We start from the raw sequence: 20,216 nt of genomic DNA, 5'->3' as shown, positions 1-20,216 counted from the left end.
AAACTATTCGATTTAATACAATGGTTTTAACAGAAATGTATTCACTATTGAATACTCGATCATACCAGGAATGGAAAACTTGAAAAAAAATTTTTTCGTCGAATTTATTTTCACTCCCTGTATAACCGGAAGTTTTTGGGCTTCGAAAATATTTTAGCTCTGTAGAGAACTTCGAACAATATCATAATCCCAATTTTCAGATTTCAAATATGTCTAGTTCTCCAGAAACGTCTAATAGGCACTCGAACTTGAGACACCCTGTATATATATATATATATATATAAAACTTTTTTGTTCCTTCAATAACTTTCGTATCATACTTTTTTGCGGACAAAAAACTAGACTTCATGTTATTTTTAAAAGAAATTAAAAAATTACTTCTTTCATTATTTTTTTTTTTTTCGAAAACGGTTCATTTTATCGACACTGAACAAGAGTACCTTTTCTTTAGCTTAATGTTCAAGATATCCAAATATGTTTTTTTTATGGTACATACAGGGTATCGATTGAAATTTATTCTGTGAGGATTCTGCATTTCTTAATAAACAAATTAGTGCAAGAACATACGCAGGAGCAAATCGTTTATTTCATTTTTAATTGATTTTGTGTCAGAGATTGGGAAAGAAAACCCTAAAAAGTTTATTAAGAAATACATACAGGGTGTTAAAAAATTAAAATGTACAACCCAGTCCGCCCCTGACTGAACAAGCTAATTGAAATTTGAGTGCGGTGATATAAGAGGTCCTTACTACTATTAGGCCCGTAAGATTAATCGTAGTTTAAACTTCCGATTAAGAAATCTCCGATTAAAGTTAATCTATGGTTTAAACCGTCGTCTTAAAATCAAGTACAAAATGAGTAGAGATTAACTAATCCTGTGCAGTTGTCAAAATAGTTGGCTATTTGAACTAATTGTGAATCATTGGTTGTAATTTCTTATTTTTCTGTGTTAATCTTTGGATCAGTGCTTCTGTGAGACTGCAGCGATCAGTTTATTTATTTATTGTGTTCTGTTGTGATCTTTGTATCAGCATTGTTATTGTTATATTATTGAGGTGTGAGGTAAAACCTATGATTGATACATAGCATTCAGTGCTTCGTTTCTGAAAATATCTATATTTAGTATCTAACGAACGGCAAATTTCGAAGTGGAAATTGCTTTTGGACATTCAGAAGATGGATTGCAAGTGAGACAAAATATGAAATTGAATGTTGATATTTGATCTTGAGGTGGGGTGGCTTATTTTTTTCTCAATCTTACTCAAAATTGCTCTTGCAGAAGTTTTGGAGATCGAATGAATTCGATATCATCCCATTTATCCCAATGATTTTCTCGATCACGGCTAATATATGGTCTATCATGATACCTATTGAAATCATTCAACTCGTGCAAGAGATTTCAATATCTGAATCCGAATCACTATCATATTCCAATTCCATGTTCATTTTCAAACATTGAACTCAATAATTCTCTAATCGGGAACACAAACCTAAACACAATTTCTTGAATCAAAACAAACAAGAGACCTCAAAAAACTTCGTAGACAATAAATAGTTTCATAGAATATATAGGGTTTAATCCCTTTTGGATGGCTTAAACCTACCGTGCCGAAGGTTTGAACTAATCGATAGTTTAAACCATCTTTGATGGATTAACTATGTTTGATCTTAAGAAATAATCGTTATCCAAAGTTTAAACCGTCATTCTTGGTTTAAACTACCATTAATCTTACGAGCCTTAATGTTCATCAAATTATATCGAGTAGTTTGAAACTTATTCCACTAAAATGGATTTCCAGTGGCGTCATTTAGGAGGTCGTATATTTTTTTCCTTTTCACCTTTGTTCAGGGTACTATCCGATTTCAGCCGGACATAGTTGTCAAGATCAAAATCGGCGCTCAGAATCCTTGCAGGAATTTTCGAACGATCCTCGTGGTGGAAAGGATGACCTGCTTCTGAGATGCAGAGATAACTGCAGGTTCAAGGCATAATCTTCCGGTATTCTCTGGCAAATGTGCCTCCACGAGACCGTTCACTGATATTATCATCGGAACGACACTTATCGTCTTCAGACCATATAGCTCTTTCAGCTGAAATGCTAGGTCGCTGTATTTGGATTTTTTTCCGTGTAGGCTTTCGAGATGTTATCGTCTGCCGGGATAGTGAACTCCATGAGCATACAATTTTTCCTCTCTGTATCGAAAAAGGTTATGTCGGGTCTGTTATGCATCACATTTCTATCAGTGACCAGGGCGGAGTCCCAATAAAGTTTGTATTGCGCATTTTGTAGTAGGGCTTTCGGAGCATATAGGTGATCTGGAAGTTCCTCTTGAAGCAGACCCAGATTCAGCGCAATATGTTGATGGTAAATCTGGGCCATGGAGTTATGTCTCTCAAGGTAGTCCCTTGGAGCCAGGATAGGACAAGACGAAGTCATATGCTGTATTGTTTCAGGTGCCTGGAAACATTTTCGACAGCGATCAGATGGTGTATCAAGTTTGGCAATATTTTTCTGATACATTCTAGTGGCCACAACTTGGTCCTGTATAGCCATAAGTCGGCCTTCCGTCTCTGGAAAGAGATACCCTGCTCTCAGGTAAGTAAGCGATTCCTTTTTATTAATTTCGTTTTTTTTAGACAGCTAGGGTACCTTCCGTGTAAGGCTTTAGAGCACCAGTCCTCAATTGATTCTTCTGTTGTGCGAAGAGTCGTCTGCTGGGGATCTGCATTCAATAGTTTTAAAGCCGAGACATCCTGGTCCGCCTCACGAATCGCCTGGAAGAAAGGTGAGCATTTTTTTAGAAAGTAATTTCGCATTGTAATAATATTTTCTTGGTGGATTTTCTCCAAGTTGAGTAGGCCTCGACCTCCCAGGTGACGTGGTGAGTACAATCTCACTATCGATGAGTGTGGGTGATGGAAACCATATTTTGTGAGCAAAGATCTTATTGCTCTGTCCATTTCCTGAAGGTCAGTTGTCGACCAAGTAAGGATACCAAAAGAATACGCTATCGTTGGTATAGCCCAGATGTTAATGGCTGTAAATAGGGATCTGGAATTCAATTTTGACCTCAACAGGATGGTGACTCTCCTCAGCAGCCTCTCTTTATACAGTTTTTTCATTTCCGATATTTTTATATCCAAAGCCTGTTTATTTCCAAGGTATTTATATGAGTCATTGATATTCAAGGAAGGTATAGTGGTCTGATTCATTAGTGTAGTACCGAGGTTTGTGTTTTGAATTTTGCCCCTTCTCACTTCTAGTGTTGCACACTTCTCTACCCCAAAGCTCATACCGATGGAATCACTGAACAACGGTACTATTTCTAAAAGTCTTATGATCTGATCGAAATTGGCGTCATACAACTTGAGGTCGTCTATGTATAGACTGTGATTTATTCGGATCTGTCTTGGTTCATCAATCATATATCCGTATTCTGTATTTCTCAGTAGCATACTAAGGGGATTGACTGCCATACAAAACCATATTGCACTAAGTGTGTCGCCTTGAAAGACACCCCGGTTGATCTTTATGTTCCCAGACTTTTTCAGTTCTTCTCCAGTTCGAATAAGAAGCGAAGTTCTCCAAGTTTTCATGAGGAGCTCTAAGAGCCTCGGAAGAACTTTTTCTGGTTTTGAAAAAACATCCTATTGTTCCTATGTCTCTTCACTCCATCATTATATCTGCGTATGCGATTGCCTAAAGCTTTGATCCTTTGTTTCAGGTTATCATTCAGAGATAAGATCTTATCCCTGAAGTTGTTGTTTTTTCGCTTGATCCTGAACTCAGATGCCAGCTTTCGAACGGTTTTCATTATTTTATTCGATGGACTCGGACTGTTGAGGTAAGTGTGAAAAATTCCAATTTTTCTCCTCAATTTATTGATCTTATTTTCCAGACGTTTTTTCTATGGGGATGGTATGTTCAGACCAGGTGTCTCGTGATCGCCCACTCGACTTCCCTGGGCCTCGCAAACGGTCGCCGCTACAGCATAGACAACATCTACCAGTTCATCAAGTGTCTCGACTCCGTTAAGGTGTCTTGGTAACATCGAGTTAAGTGATTTCATCGTCTCCAGTAGCCTCTTAGAATTTTTGGTCTGTTTTCTGGTGCGATGCCCGAAAATTTCATCAAATTCTCCAGAAACTGCCCTCTGATTCATCATCTCTTACAAACAGTCCGCTGCGTCTTATTCTTAGCGATGATCTACGGGGACTAGATTCTGCTGCAGCTTGGCATGGATCTTGTACGGTCTCAAGCGGGTAGCAGCTACTCTTGATGTTCTGCAATTCAGCACGAGACAATTTCTCACCCCTCGTGATCCATCTGACTCTATTCGAGAGCAGTTGAGCATATGACGGTCTGCTTGGAAACATTTCCCTCCAGATATCCACCAAAAGTTGCCTGTATGTTCTGTTGGATTGTTCCGCAAGGTCTTGAGCAATAAAATGAGCACGCATCAATGAACAATTCTAATCGTAAGTCCAGCGTGTTCTCCTATCTCGAGTCCTGCTAGCAACGGAATGAGCATTTCGCTCATTCAAGTTTTCTAAGCTCACCCTTTGCAGAGTGTCGTGGCTTGGCCTTGCGGTGCCGTTTCGGGGTGATGCGCCGCTCGCTCCACATCTAACTCCAACAGGTCGTACATCCGGACGGTTCCGAGAGGAGCCGACCCGAGACTCCTCGCCGCCCTGATTTATATTCCTTCTAGTAACAGGAGCGAATTGATTCGAGCTCACATAGGATGCCACCCTAATGTGAGCCATGGTGACTCATTACATTATCCAGATCTATATCATGGCCTTCTTCATGAGCGTGTATTGTTGAGGCACATCTTGTGTTGTTTTTCTTGATATCACTCCTATGTAAACTTAATCTGCTCTTGAGCCACGGTGATGTCTGTCCAATATAGACATCTTGGACAGACATCACAGTGGCTCAAACATCGGGCAAACCGTTATAGTAAGTTAGGTGCATAGGTGATGTTAATGTCAGCTGATGTGTTGATCTCCCTTGGCTGTTTTGCGAAAATGGACCTTATCGACTTGAGTGAATGGCACGAAGGGATCTCGAATTTTTTAAAATTCACAATTCATCTAGATATTTTGCGTCCGAATTCGGGTCCAGGATTGTGCTATGGGATATGGAGAATGATTTTCTTGCAATCAGTTGTCGTTTTCTGGTTGGTTTCGTGTAGAAAAGTAGGTAGGTTCTCAGGAATAATGAACTCCTCCGAAACTATAAGAAACGGCAACAACACCGGGTGAAGCTGGATGCGTTTACATTAGTGTTGAAAAATCTCGAGTTTCTGAAGCTTTTTTCTCGTATTTCCTATGTGTTTTCCGAGTCGAGAGTAGTACGCGCCTATGGTCCGGTTATTCGTTTTTCGTTTAGCATTTTTCGCGGACACGGACGGGCGGCGGTTTTCGAAGAAACAGAGAATTCCGGAACCTCTAAATCAGCTCATTTTCCCCTCTTACCTCTCCCACACTGTTCTTACGAAATTAGTAGTACGAGGTAACGATTAAAAGTTTTCGTATACTATTGACAGATATGTGAAACTTTCCAGTGTTAATGGCCCCATGCACCGTATGATTAAGTTCTTAGCTGAGAGGTTTAACGATATAATCTCTATATGAAAAAAATATGTTCAAGGAATTAATCTGGTTTACTGAAACGGTGCATCGGGCCATAAGAGGAACTGATTATAACTAAGCATTAGCATATTAGTATTATAGGTATATTAGTTATAGTTGTATCATATAATTTATAGTTATATCATATTAGTTATTGTTATAGCATATTAGTTATAGTTAGGTTGTGCCATAGACATAGAGACATGGACTGTGCCTTCCCTTTATATCTATGCATGAAATACGGTCAAAAAAAGTGACAGAGAGAAAAACACGTCGGGAATGCAGTTGTCTTTTTCTAGAATTTTGATTGGTCTACACTCACCTCTATGTGAACAAAAAAGAGAAAGGTATGTCCCGACGAGCTTTTCTCTCTTTCTAATAAATAGCCAATTTCATGCTGGCATTGCTCAGTCCATGTCTCTATGTCTATGGGTTGTGCTTACACACAAGGGATTTTCCGCATACAGAAAAGAGTAATCAGAATTATCTTTCGGCTAGGTCACAGGGAATCATGCAGGGGAGTTTTCGAGACGAACAATATATTGACCATATATTCTCTTTATATTTACGAATGGCTGCTTCATATAGAAATTTAGGTGAATAAAAACTATGTACTTCAATGCATACTCATCACACTCGAAATGTGAACATTTGTTACCCCAAACATAGACTTTCTATCACAGAGAAGCATCCAACTTATGCCTGTATCAGAATGTACAGGGTGGGCAAAATTGGTGATACCTGAACTACAACTTTTCAACCTCGTTTTTAACCCAACGAGATAGAGAAAAATGAATTTATCATTCAGGTCGTCTTTTTTCGAGATACTAATAATGCCATCAACTGCATTCCTCCAAAATTGAAATTTGGGCGATTTCAACTTTGGTCATTATCTCAGTTTCTGTCTGTGGTAGGATGTTGAAATGAAGACACAATACAGACACTTTTTTTATAGCAATCCAGTGACGTACTATGATTTTTTGCTACAGGTTTATTTGCTGAGCTATAACATAAAGTTGTGTTTTTTCTTATAAAAACAGTATTTTGAAATGACTTAGAAAGCATCGCCATTTTTTACCGATTCAGAAATATATTATACATCACTTTCAGTCTTTCTAAGTCATTTTGAACTACTGTTTTCATAAGACAAAATACATATTTATAGCTCAGCAAATATACCTGTTGGAAAAAATCATAGTACACCACTGGATTGCTATAAAAAAGTGTCTGCATAATGTTTTCATTACAACATCCTAGCTTAAACAGAAACGGAGATAATGACCAAAGTTGAAATTTTAATTTTGACCTATGACTCGAGAACAAAAGAAGATAGAGTAATGCAGTTGAACATTATTAGTCTATCGAAAAAAGACGACCGTAATGTGTCATGCATTTTCCTCTATCCCATTGGGATGAAAAAGTTGTAATTCAGGTATCACCAATTTTGCCCACCCTGTACAATAGACTTCCTGAAAATTTGAAAAAATGTACAAATATTGAAATTTTCAAAAAGAATTCAAAAGAGATGCTCATAATGTTAGAACCCTTTTCTATAAGTGATTATTTGGATATAAAGATTGAATGTTATGTGTTTTGACGTTGTTTCATTTAATGTGCGCTTAGCATATTGTATGATTTGTGGTATTCTTTGAAATGAACATTATTTTTATTATTATAGTTCAACGGAAACACCCGAACGCGGTGACCAGTGGCGTATAGCCGGAAGCTAAAATTTATATGAAAATAACGTTACAGCATGCACTAGCAGGCGCGTACCCAGAGGGGCTATTGGGGCTCTTTTGTAGATCAATTATCAAATTTTGAGGTATTCAGTTCAGCACCCTATACTCTCAATTTTCATTCTTCATGAGTACCTACAGAATTTCTGATATAATCCAAGTATCAGTTATTCATATTACGTGATACTTGCATTTAATTCTCGTATTTTATTGTCCATTTTTTCCCTTTCATGGAGCTCAAAGTATTTCAATAAATATTCGAATGAGTAGCGTACAACAAATAATTATTTTTGATCTACTATATTATACGTTTTCAGCCATTTTAATATTGTAAAGCTCTTCGATTATTTGAATTTTTCAACTAGTTAATCGATATTGGAATAATCCAGTGCAAGTGTATTTCGATGACCTAACTGCAATACCCCGTATCTTAAAATACGTAGTTTCATGCACATGGAAAAAACTGCCTAATTCTTGAATTTCAAAGTGTTTTCCATACTTTATTGTTCAATTAAATTTTTAAAATTCAATGTTACTTATCTAATGTAGAGTAGGTTAATCAATATTTTAAGCTTTTGTGAATTTTTACCGCAGAGGCGGAATATTGATGCGGTCAAGTAAGATATAGATACGGGGTAATACAATTAGGCCATCGATTTTCAATTTGAGAATCTCCTCAAGAAATAAACAGATTAATCCAAGCAGCACTACGCCTCTACTCGACGCTGAAAATTGTAGGTACAGAAAGCTTATATTGTATGCAGCGTTGCCAAAACCGCGGAATCAATGTATTGTTATCTTCTTCTAGCCCCTTGTTAGAGAATTCAATGTTGGCTTCATAACATTCCCAATGTTGTGGATGGAATGCTGGATCTACTTCTCTTTTTATGTCATTGTTATAATCAATTTAACGATTCTCCTCTCAAAAGTGCCAATGAGTTTTAGCAAAAGATGATATCTACTCAATAGTACGTTTAATGTTGTCTAAAGAGTGTCATAAGACGTATACATAATGATTTTCGGTATTGAAGAAACAGTAAGAATTCTAAAATTAGAGCTTCTGTAGAAAGTTCTTGTTGAATATACTGGGGGGAAAATGATGAAAGCATAAACATACCGTGGCATTTCGCATGCTCCTTCGAAAATGTTTCTTCTCAACATAAATGAGCCTCACTGTCCAAAACGAAATACTTCACTCCCAGTCACAAAACTTTTCTCTCTTCACTGCCGAAAATCAAACTCCTGTCGAGAAAAACTGATTAAAATAAAAAAATAATAAAACGTTGAAAAAGCCCTGTACGTCAAATTAATGTCATCTATTGATCACAGAAGGCAACCTTTCGAATAGAAAACAAGAATCTTCGAAAACATGTCATCGTGAATAGAAAATGTATCGTAAAGATTTTTTCCGCCGAACTATTAATAATAGCACTGTTTAACGTACACGAAATTAGCTGTTAATTAAACCTTTTATTGATTAATTTCCTATTAATGCATTATTGTCATGGGTAATCGAACATAGAAGTATTCAGCAGCTTCCCAAATAATTATTTTCTTTGTATGTCGCATTGATTTTCGTAGTACCTAGAGGGTGAATTGAGAAGAGATGAATTGTGGACGTTGCAAATTATTATGATGATTAGAGAGTAATCAATATATATGTACCACAACTACAGCTTCCACCAGCTCCACACATTCTTTCAGATATTATAGGGAACAATATCAATGTGATTCACTGAAAATGTCACAACTCGAATATGCTTTCTATGGACTCCTAGAATTGTTCGATCGGCCCATAGACATATGGATCGGCCGCATAAATATCAACATTCCGATATGAACATAGAACATTTATAAGGTGTCAAGTTTGACTAGCTATCGATAGAAAATTTTTGCAATCAAGAATTCACATTCAATTCAAAATGTGGTCGACGGAAAAATCTTGTAATCAACTCGTTTATTAATTGAGCGATTAATGATATCGAACATTAATCGCTTTCATTAATAACCTAGTTGATTAAATAACCATAACTGCATCATCTGCTAGCGATAACCATTAATCAAGTGATCAAACATTCTGATAGATATAGAATAATTCCTTCTATATGCAAACTTGATACCTATTATTACTGCAAACTAATTCAGGTGATTTTTGACAGGTTACTAGGTGAATGATTAATCACAAAACCAACTTTTTGGAAAAAAGGCCAACTAGTTTCGACTTTATTTTAAAATCTTCATCAGGGCTCTGAAATGGAAGAACAAAACTACAACAATTTCAGATGTTCGAAACTTACACTTTAGGTCTAACCGAGGGGTCTTTCACTGCGGAATTTTAGTGTACAAAATGATGGAATTGAGGCGGAATTGCACGGAATTTTATGGAATTACACGGAATTATATTGGAATTCATTGGAATGGAATTGAAGGACATTTTATAGGAATTCAATGGAATTGAACGGCATTCTGAAGGAATTGAATGGAATTGTAAAGGAATTGAATGGAAATGAACATGCGCAGAAAGATGCTTTTCAATAATCGTGTCACCTAAGAATCGTTTTGATATAACCTATAAAAGTACTTATTTTAGTGTGAAGTCGATGATGCTCAAGCGAAGTAGATAATCTCTATCATCATTCCAGTGATATTTAACATATTATACAAGGTGGCCATGTCAAACAATCCATAGTCGAACATTTCCATATATTTGAGTGTTTCTGGAAAACGTGATTTTGATTTTATTTATGAATTAATATGGCTTTCATGTCGGAAACTATATAGTAGGAAGTGATGGGTGACATGCATTAAGTGGTCGAGTTTATGAATTTGTCATAAATGTCCAAATGGAAATTGAGCCTTTTAGCCGTTTTCCCAAAAAACTTTTTTATTTACGGAAATATTCGGCTGGAATATTTTACGCGGGCCACAATGTAGGTATATGTTAAATATATTTTTGAAATGAAAAATAATAGTGATTTTTTCTAAGTCATACTTGACTCGAAAACAAAAGAGGAACGCAGTTGGTCATGAGTTTCTCAAAAAAGTATGCCATTCATTTTCCTAAATATATTGAGTCTTAGGGTAAATTGTTTTAGTTCATAAGTTCATTCACCTATTTCGCCACCCTAATTTTTTCAACAGTTTTTTTGGTTTGAAAAAATTCCTACTTTGGGTTAATTTTTGCTGAAATTATTTTATTGAAAATAAATGGCTGTATTGCCAATAATACAGTTCTACTGATATTTCGATTTTTGGTTCGATCTCAGATTAGATGCACTAGTAGATCCAGTCTAGGATAAATTATACTTCAGATGGAGCAAGACGAAACTTCGAGCGAAGCTTGCCGCGAAATCACAGCTGGGGAACATGAGACATATCAAAATTCGAACTTATTTGACGGCAACTTGATAAGATTCACTGTTGGGTTCGACAAAACTGGGTGAAGATGATTTCAACAAAATAGAGAAAAATTTATTTTTTTGTCTTAGGTTTTAATGTTGAGTTATACAGTGTTCTTTATAGGTGATATTTATTCATTCGAATTTTTATTTGTCCTAATTACTTATAGTGGACAGCACACTCATGTTGAGTTTTCACTGAAAATTACTGCGATAAATTGAACGGAATTGAGTGGAATTGAGCGGATTTGATGAATTTAACGGAATTGTGATGAACTGAATGGAATTTAGGTGGATTGAACGGAATTTTCCTGAATTTAGTGGAATTAATCGCGAAATTGGAATTTTAGTGTACAAAAAACGTCCAGTGAAAGACCCCTCGGGTCTAACACACACGACCGATAGTAGGTGAACGACTATTTCGTAGGAGGTCAACGCACACGGACGACAGTCTACCAATAAAATCGGTGGTCAACGCACACGAACGATCATTCAGTCGGTGATTGTAACAGGTGATGGATAGGAATACGTTGAGATTGAGATGTTTTGCGGTTTATTTGAGGTACCAAAGAAAGAAAAGCAGAAATAGGATATTTTGGGTGCATCCAGTAGTTTCTCAGCGTTTATTGAGAAGCCAATTTTATACCCTTTTTAAATTTGTCCCAGTCATCAATCAACGGAACATACACTTCCTCCCAAAGTTTCTTCTTCAGTATTTTATTCGAGTGCTCTGCTGTTGAGCTTATCATATAAATGTCTACTCTTCCGTACTTCACAGATTAATTTTTCAATGTCTATATCCATTTTTGATCGTATACCTACCATTTAAAACGCTCGCGTACAGTAATTCACAACAGAAGAGAGATCAAGAACCGACTAAACTGTCGTTCGTGTGCGTTGAAACAAGAGAAACCTATATGACCATCTGCTTCACCGACAATCGTGACGGGTGGTGAAATGGAGCATGCTACGACTGTTTTGTAGGCCCGACTAAAAGTCGGTCATGTGCGTTGGTGCATTAACATAAATGTTCTGCATTTCAACCGACAAAATAGTCGCCCACCGATTGCCGATCGTGTGCGTTAGGCCTAAAAGATTGAAATCTTATTTTTAAAAACTTATTTCTCAAATAAATACACACATAATATATAAGTGAGGAAACGGGTTCGGAATAATTCTAACGCACACGAACGACAATCGGTGGGCCACTATTTTGTCGGTTGAATTGCAGAACACTTCTGTTAATGCACCAACGCACACGACCGACTTTTAGTCGGGACTATAAAACAGTCGTAGCGCGCTCCATTTTTGCACGCGTGACGATTGTCGGTGAAGCAGATGGGCATATAGATTTCCCTTGTTTCAACGCACGAAAGTTTAGTCGGTTCTTGATCTCTATTCTGTTGTGAATTACTGTACGCGAGCGTTTTAAATAGTAAAGTGTCTGTTCAGTTGATTGATGACTGGGATAAATTCAAAAAGGGTTATAAAATTGGTTTTTCAATAAACGCTGGATGCACCCTAAATATCCTATTTCTGCTTTTCTTTCTTCGGTACCTCAAATAAACCGTAAAACATCTCAGTATCAACGTATTCCAATCCATCTCCTATTTCAATCACCGACTGAATGATCGTTCGTATGCGTTGACCACCGATTTTATTGGTAGACTGTCGTCCGTGTGCGTTAACCTCCTACAAAATAGTCGTTCACCGACTCTATCGGTCGTGTGCGTTAGACCATATTATGAGAATCTTCAACTTACATTTTCACCTTTCGTGGTTCCGTTGTCATAAATTAAAATTTTGGAGAGAATAAAGGCGGAAACACATTATTAAAACGCGACGCGACCCGATGAAACGTGATGCGTGTTGAGTCGAGTCAAATGTATTGTTTTCTATAGACCAGAATCATACTATGAACACCCGACGCGACGTCACGCGCGTACACTTCACCTATTCCAGGCGCGTCAGCTCGCGTCGCGTGTTAGGCCAGGCGCAAATAGAAACGCAGGTTAGTGAGGTGACGCAGCGTGAGTTTTTGTAAAACATAGAAAAGACCAAGACCCCGCAAATAAAGCGTGACAGTGACTTGTCAGATAGTACGTGCATCGCAGGAAAAAGCTGCGTCACCTCACTAACCTGCGTTTCTATTTGCGCCTGGCCTGATAATGAGTTTCCGCCTTAACTCTACCGTTCTCACCTGAATCTTTGAAAATACTAATGTGATGTCATTAAATTATTAACTGGAGTATGCGCGGATTATTATGGCAATTTACACACTCCGGTTGGACAATATCAATTTATTTTTGATTTTTCCAATTAGATAATAATATGCGGTATTTAACTTTTCTATGTCATTTCTTTTGTTAATGGAATTTTTGTCCTGTTTTATGGATATCATCTCACCTAATAACCGTTTTTTTTTTCAATTTACTTGCCTACCTAATATTCCTACTGAGCCAGCATCGAAATTAAAGGACTGAAGAAGACTTCTTTTTGTTTTTTAAAGGGTTGACGATGTTGAGGGAGTCTCTTTTGTCTTCGGTCCTTACGATATTACTAAGTAATTCTTCGGTAGTTACACTTCTAGTTTTAATAAAAATTTTTTTAACAGTATTGTCAGATTTGTGGGCAATATTTATGTTTAATTTGTTGCATATATTTTTGATTTGCTCTCCTAGATTTCCAATGTAAGTTATTTTGAAATATTTTTGATTTTCTTTTTCTACTTGTGGTCTATGATGCTCGGATTCCCTCTTGTTCACAATTTTTTTAAGAATTTGGTAGGATGATTATTTTTTTCCAGAAAAGTTTGTATTTTAATGATGTTTTTCTCGTGGAATTCATTATCAGAAAGTTTGAGAGCTCTATGATTTAAATTATTAATTATGTTAATTTTCTGTGCCATATGGTGTTTTGAGTTGCAATTGAGTATTCCCCGGAAAAGGCTCCATGAGGAATTCTGCAACGCCTACCCAAATGTCACTGACCAACGGGTGGCAGATTTATACCGCGTAATTCTGAGAAATGAACTAATAGCAGTGTCCCAAATCGACGCAATTAAACAAGAACTCCAGCGTCCGCTAGAAATAGAGGGCATCATCAACACCTCTGATGAAATCCACATGCCTGGGCAACAACAGCCAGAAGAAATTGACGCTGAAAGTCCATCTTGCAACGCAAGTGAGCCGGAACACCAGGACGATAGGGAAGAGCTCCACAGACAAGTTGTCTCTGACTTGAGGAGATACTTTGCCGAACTGGGAGGAACAGATCCTCTTCATCGAATAGCACCTCCCCGACTCAATACATCCAAGAAACTGTCACTCATAATCGACATCTTGAATAAGGAAGTTTTACCTGAGTACCTACAGAAAGGAAGCTGACTGGAATATCTGCATCTAGTTTTTTACTGTGCAGCGCTAACAACAGCGAAAACCATAGGGGCAAAAATTCGCCGAACGAACAACGATGGTCCAAAGTTACACAAATTATACATGCCACCATGGCAGAAACGTCTTCAACAAAAAACAGAAAGGATAAGAAGAGACATTGGACGACTGACGGAGTATTTGAACGGGAATCGCGGAATAAAGGTTTTGAAAGCTGCCAAAGAAATCATGGATAGAAATAGGACACACACAGAACGAGAGACGAAAAATGTTACAGCTCACCACTGCCTCGACACTCTGAAGCAAAAGTAAAGTCCTTATGCAGAACGCCTGAGGAGATATAAAAGCAATTACAGCCGGAGAAGAGACAATAATTCATTCGAAAATTCGGGAGAAACTTTCTACCGGTCACTCACATTGTCTTACACTTGGCAGAACATACCTGTTACCTAAAGACCAAAGGAATACAGAAGACCCATCCAAGTACCGACTAATCACATGTCTTCCAACGATGTACAAATTAATCACATCGTGCATTTCAAACCGAATTCACAACCATTGCTAAAGAAATAACATCATCGCCATGCAACAGAAAGGATGCACCAAAGACAGCAGAGGGTGCAAAGAACAGCTAATAATTTATTCAGTTATCTGTAATCAAGCGTTCTCCACGCGAAGGAATCTTTACGCTGAGTACATAGACTACAAGAAAGCATTCGATTCCATACCTCACGAATGGCTCTTGACTATCTTAAAGATTTACAAGGTGGGTCCCAATAGTTCCTGAAAAACGCCATGTCAACCTGGCGTACTAGTCTTCGAATGAAAGCAGCAGATGGATCCATTACAACAGGACCTATTCCAATAAGACGCGGAATTTTCCAAGGAGATTCGCTGAGCCCTCTGTGGTTCTGCATGGCCCTGAATCACTTGTCTAATGAATTGAATTCTACGGATTACGGATTTGCTATCAAAAGCGGTAGTAGAACTATGATGATGCTGAACCATCTCCTTTACATGGACGATTTGAAACTCTTCGCATCTACCAAAAACCAAATGCAACTTATGCTGAAAATGGTGGAAGGATTCTCGGAAGACATCAAAATGAAGTTTGGACTAGAAAAATTTCGACTACTGAACATAACGAGAGGGAAAATAGAAGATGGTACGTTCAAACTCAAACTGTAAGGAAGGAGACACACGTGTGGGCATAAAACAGGCAAGAAAAATCAATCAGAGCCAGATGAAGAAAGAACTAACGGAGGTGTTCACTCGAAGATTGACAAGGATAATGAGAACTTGCCTTAACAGCAAGAATCTGATAAAAGCTATCCCTATTGTCATTTCATCTACAGGCCTGATACCGAAGAAACTACTAGAGAACTTGAGGAAACTTCAGTTGGACGAAAATATCTATAGAGTCATGCAGAAGGCGGTACTGCTGGGAACGGCGAGAACTGTACGCAAGTACATGGGGGAATGCAGAGGAACACCGTCTGCTCCGACAGGAGGTGCGGGTGGAGCAGGAATCCAACCGACGACAGGGAGCCAAGGAGCGACCCGGACCCGGATAAAATTTATCGAATTTTTTCTAATAAACTACCCCCTACCACCCCCCCGACGGCCTGACAAACTATAAGGTTGATGTCATTCGCTTCATTTTTTATTCTTTAAACACATCTCAGGAGCAGAATGCGGTACTCGTTCATTTAAAAAACTTATCGAATTATTTCTCAGAAACTACCCCCTCCCTCCCCTCTGACGTCCTGACAAACTATAGGGTTTATGTCATTCGATTCATTTTTCCTTCTTGAAACACATTCTAAAAGCAGAAGGCGGTACTCCTTCATACAAAAAAGTTATCGAATTTTCTTTCATAAACTACCCCCTCCCACCCCTCTGATGGCCTGTCAAAGAAAAAGAGAAGGGTTATTTCGTATTGTGTGACTTTGTCATGATTAAATTTAGCGAATCAAACAATATTTTCCTCATAATTCCCTTGCTAAACTTGAGAATATATCGAACCAATTTTTTTTTCTTGCAGTGTATGTGTGGATGTGGCCAACTTCACGCCGGTCACAAATCTGGTATTTTCATCCAAAGATTTATATTGCAAACATTTTCGCAAGGAAGTCATTTTGGCTGCTTTCGTTCTCATAATATTTTGCATTTATTTTAAAGTTTTGTCGAGTGATTTCCACCTATATTCCATGTAATTTTTTATGTGTCAATATGAAGTGTTCATTTTTAAAATTATATGTGATTCCAAATTTGTTGTTGCAGATCTTTTCAAAAATGAAGTCCTCAAGTGCAACCTTTTTGGGTATCCCAATAGAATTAAATTCTTTGTCATCCTCTTCACTCACGATATATCGGATTATGGAAACATTCAACTAATAGAATATAAGTCGTTTAGATTCAGATGAAACATAACATAAATTTACTCACTCTGAATATACAGGGTGAGTCTTTGACAAATATTTTAACAGTAGGTCAAAAAAACACTTTTTCCCTATATCAAATCAACCGATTCGGTCCTGATAAAAAGATATAGCCATTTTAAGTTCTCATAATGAGCAACAAAAAACAAAATTACCTTCAGAATAACTAGCTAAATCTGTGATACAACACAGATGGGGATCTTTAAAAAAGAGTTGCATTCGGTGAAAGTACCCAATTTTTCGAAATTCACAAACATTTTTCATGTTTGAACTTCGAATTTCTCGAAAACGGCACATTATACGAGAAAATATGAAGAATACTTTTAGTTTACAGAACGTTCAAATATTCATTAGATAGTTGATATATTTCATGATTCCATTTCGAGATTGAAGAGAGATTTGAGGTACCCCATAAGACTGTGATATTTTGGATTCATTTGTTTTGTTGCTCTTATGTTTTCTTTCTGTTTTGATATATATGTATGAATACTTGAATTCACTCTACGTCTACTCTCTTTTGTGTTGGATGAATTGATTTGTATTTTTTTTGTGTTTTTTTCAGATAAAAAGGTCATGTACCGTTAATAAATAAATAAATAAACAAATAGCGTCCAAATCGGCGTGCAACTTAGTTTCATGAGTTGGGTTCTTTGAATTTTTGGTATTTTCATGATACGTAATGGTCATAATGAGAAAACTGGAAGACGTGGGTAATATCTTCTGTTCGAAAAACATTAATCGAATAAATGGAAACTATATTCCGAAATTAATTTCAGTCAATAAAACCGTTTGTGAAATAGAACTAAAAATAACAATTTATATGGTTTTTCAACAGCCTGTATCTTTTAAAACGAGCGATTCGGAAAAAATAATAAGGGAAAAAAGTGTTTCTTTTGACCTTAAGAATTTACTGAACAAGTCAAAGACTCAACCTGTATGTTCGATATCGTCTGATATATTTTATATTTTAGAATATTGGGGTTGCTATTTGCATGAGCTGCCCTCAATTGTGAATAGCACTTGATACTCTGCCTTCTCTCTTTTTCACTTTCGGCATTTAGCTGTGGCAACGTCCTGTTAACATTAACGACATTTCATGTGCGTCAAACTTACTCCGTTCTGGTTAGAAAAACTCAAAATTTCATGGCCCGCCGAGTGGTTTTATAAAAGTGAATGGAGTGTTAAGTTCATGCTACTGTCAAATTCTTTCTCATAGAAACGCTAAATCGTCCAGAAAGTGAAACGTGGAAAAAATCGTCCCACTTTTTTCGGTACTTACTGTTTTTGTGGAGTGCTCTTCGATTCAATAAATCATACCGAAAGTTTTGTTTTCGAACGGTTGCAGAAAAAGGTTTTAAAATTAAGATGTTCACAATCCCAAACAATTTTTACGTTTAGGGGCGTCGTAACTCTAACATAGGTAACTCATAGGTTACCTACTCAAACGCAACTCAAATGTAAAGTTCAAAATCTAGGAATATTCTTGGGGTATTTGAAGCCGAACAGTTATTTTCTTTTCTCATCATTTCTCATTTCCTCTAGTAAGCTCTGGATGGCACAGCCCAAGTCTGAAATCTCATGTCTACAATTTTGCCGATATATACGAATATATATTCATATATATCATATTTTCAGCCTTGGGCTGTGGCGTATGAACGAACACAGTAAGCTGTCATTGAAGCAGAATATGCGAAACCAGACGTCTCCTAATAAGAGCAGGATGATTCCTGAAAGTCAACTTCGCTAATGTGGTGAGCCTTTGAAGGAAAAATGATCTCTTTTTAGATGCACGCGATATACTTTTTATGATTCAATGACATTCGCGTAAGCGGTACCTCTAGGCGCCATTCAAGATTCTTTGTGAAGCTTATCACAAACGCAGACGGCTACAACTATGGAGATATCGATAATAAATGTAAACAACATTCCTGTGAAAGTGGAATTCATTCTTCTACATTTCTATTATTAGTCTTCTTTATCTAGACATGCCTCGACACCAAGTCATCGACTCGAAAATGCCGGTGACAATGTGAAATCATTAATTCTGAATCGAAATGAATCTGAAAACTCTCAAAACATACACGCCAACATACATAGTTCATAAGCAACCTTGGAACTTATTATTTTGAGATTTTCGGGGCAATTAATTTTTTTAGGAATATTGATTTCATAAATCCCCATTTGCTTGGACCATAATTCGAAAGTACTTTTCTGTTTTACCCCTCATTATCCGCATCAAATAATGCCCCTATGTACATTCTGTTGATAATAATGTTGTGACAAATCTCACTAAATTGTTATAAGAATAATTTTTATGTTCTGTGACCTAACCTGAAATATTAATATATAATTCTATGATAGAACGTTCTAGAATATAATAAAGTTAAAAATGTATACGATGTTATGTTAAGTTAGAAAGTAGTCATAGTATTGTATTGAAATATTAAATACTGTGGAAGAAGAAATAAACCAGGAAAAGTTCGTCTGACTTTTATTTTAACACTTTCAAGTTTCAAGCAGAACTCCCCAACACCTGAGATTCGAAAAAGAAGAAGAATGAGGAACAAAGTCAACAAAAGGGTTCGAGAAATCAAGGAGGAATACTGGCAGAGATTTAGTAATGATATGGAGGCGGATATGTACGGAGCGCAAAAACGGGTCTGGAGATTGTTGAGGAGCATGAAACGAGGAACGAATGAGACGATACAACTAACAACAATCACAAAGGAAACCTGGGAAAAATACTTCGGCAACCTCTACGCAGGTATAAAAAATTCCACGGAAATACAAGAGGAAACCACACATAACGATCCACTGGATGTAAACACGCAGATAAAAAAATACGCAAAATTGTTCAATATAATACTGCGGTACAGAAAAATACCAGAAGAGTGGAAAAACAGCGTAACAATAGGGGAGAGTTCCTTTGAATCGGACGGCCCATGAACCGGACGCTACAGTTCTCTACTACACTCGATAGTAATTTAGCATCCTTTACGTAAATCCTATTTTCGCAACATCGATCGATATCTCTTGGAGATTGACTGACCCTGTGGCTCACGCCTTGTTGAAAAAATGGGATTCACGTAAAGGATGCTAAATTATAATACAATCGATTGTAGTAGAAAACTGTAGTGTTTTGGGCTGTCCAATTCAAAGGAACTCTCCCCTACCAATATTCAAAAAAGGAGATAAAACCGATCCAGTAAATTACCGCGAGATAACACTGCTGAGCACCTCGTTGAAACCATAAAAATCATATTATATATTATTACTCTAGAATGCTAATCCAGTAGTAAGAAATGCGGCGAAAAATTGACAGTGGTCGTTAATACGAATGCGCATCATTAGTTTATTTTCTAGTAGAACGTTGCCGAGTTTCTGAATATTCTGTCGATCGAATCTTATGAAGAGGGGGGCAATTCATCTAACGAAGGTATGTCGGACAACAACGCGTTTTCTTTCAGTCATTTGATTTTTCACTGTTGCACGATCTGCTCAGAGGTAAGAAGTTTTAAGTCACATTTTCTGAAATGTACTTGTCTACTTGTCTATCATTTTAAAAATAACAAATGCAAAAAAAAAATTCAAAACTTGAATGAATTATC

General features: G+C 37.0%; 1 protein-coding gene across 2 annotated transcripts in view; it reads right to left on the bottom strand.

Moving 5' to 3' along the window:
- Positions 1–20,216, bottom strand: part of LOC123311980 (insulin-like growth factor 2 mRNA-binding protein 1) — a 254,270-nt gene that overhangs the window by 151,241 nt on the left and 82,813 nt on the right. Inside the window, exon 2 of one of the 2 annotated variants that reach the window (XM_044896131.1) lies at positions 8,495–8,619. The exons of the other annotated variant lie outside the window; for it this stretch is intronic. Within the exon in view, the coding sequence (XP_044752066.1) occupies positions 8,495–8,538 (44 nt within the window). The 5' untranslated portion in view covers positions 8,539–8,619. The remainder of the gene's footprint in view (positions 1–8,494; positions 8,620–20,216) is intronic. 2 annotated transcript variants of the gene reach the window in all.

This window comes from Coccinella septempunctata, chromosome 4, assembly GCF_907165205.1.
Source record: "Coccinella septempunctata chromosome 4, icCocSept1.1, whole genome shotgun sequence".
In the NCBI taxonomy this organism is placed as follows: Eukaryota; Metazoa; Arthropoda; class Insecta; order Coleoptera; family Coccinellidae; genus Coccinella; species Coccinella septempunctata.
This window is presented reverse-complemented; position numbering and strand designations above follow the sequence as displayed.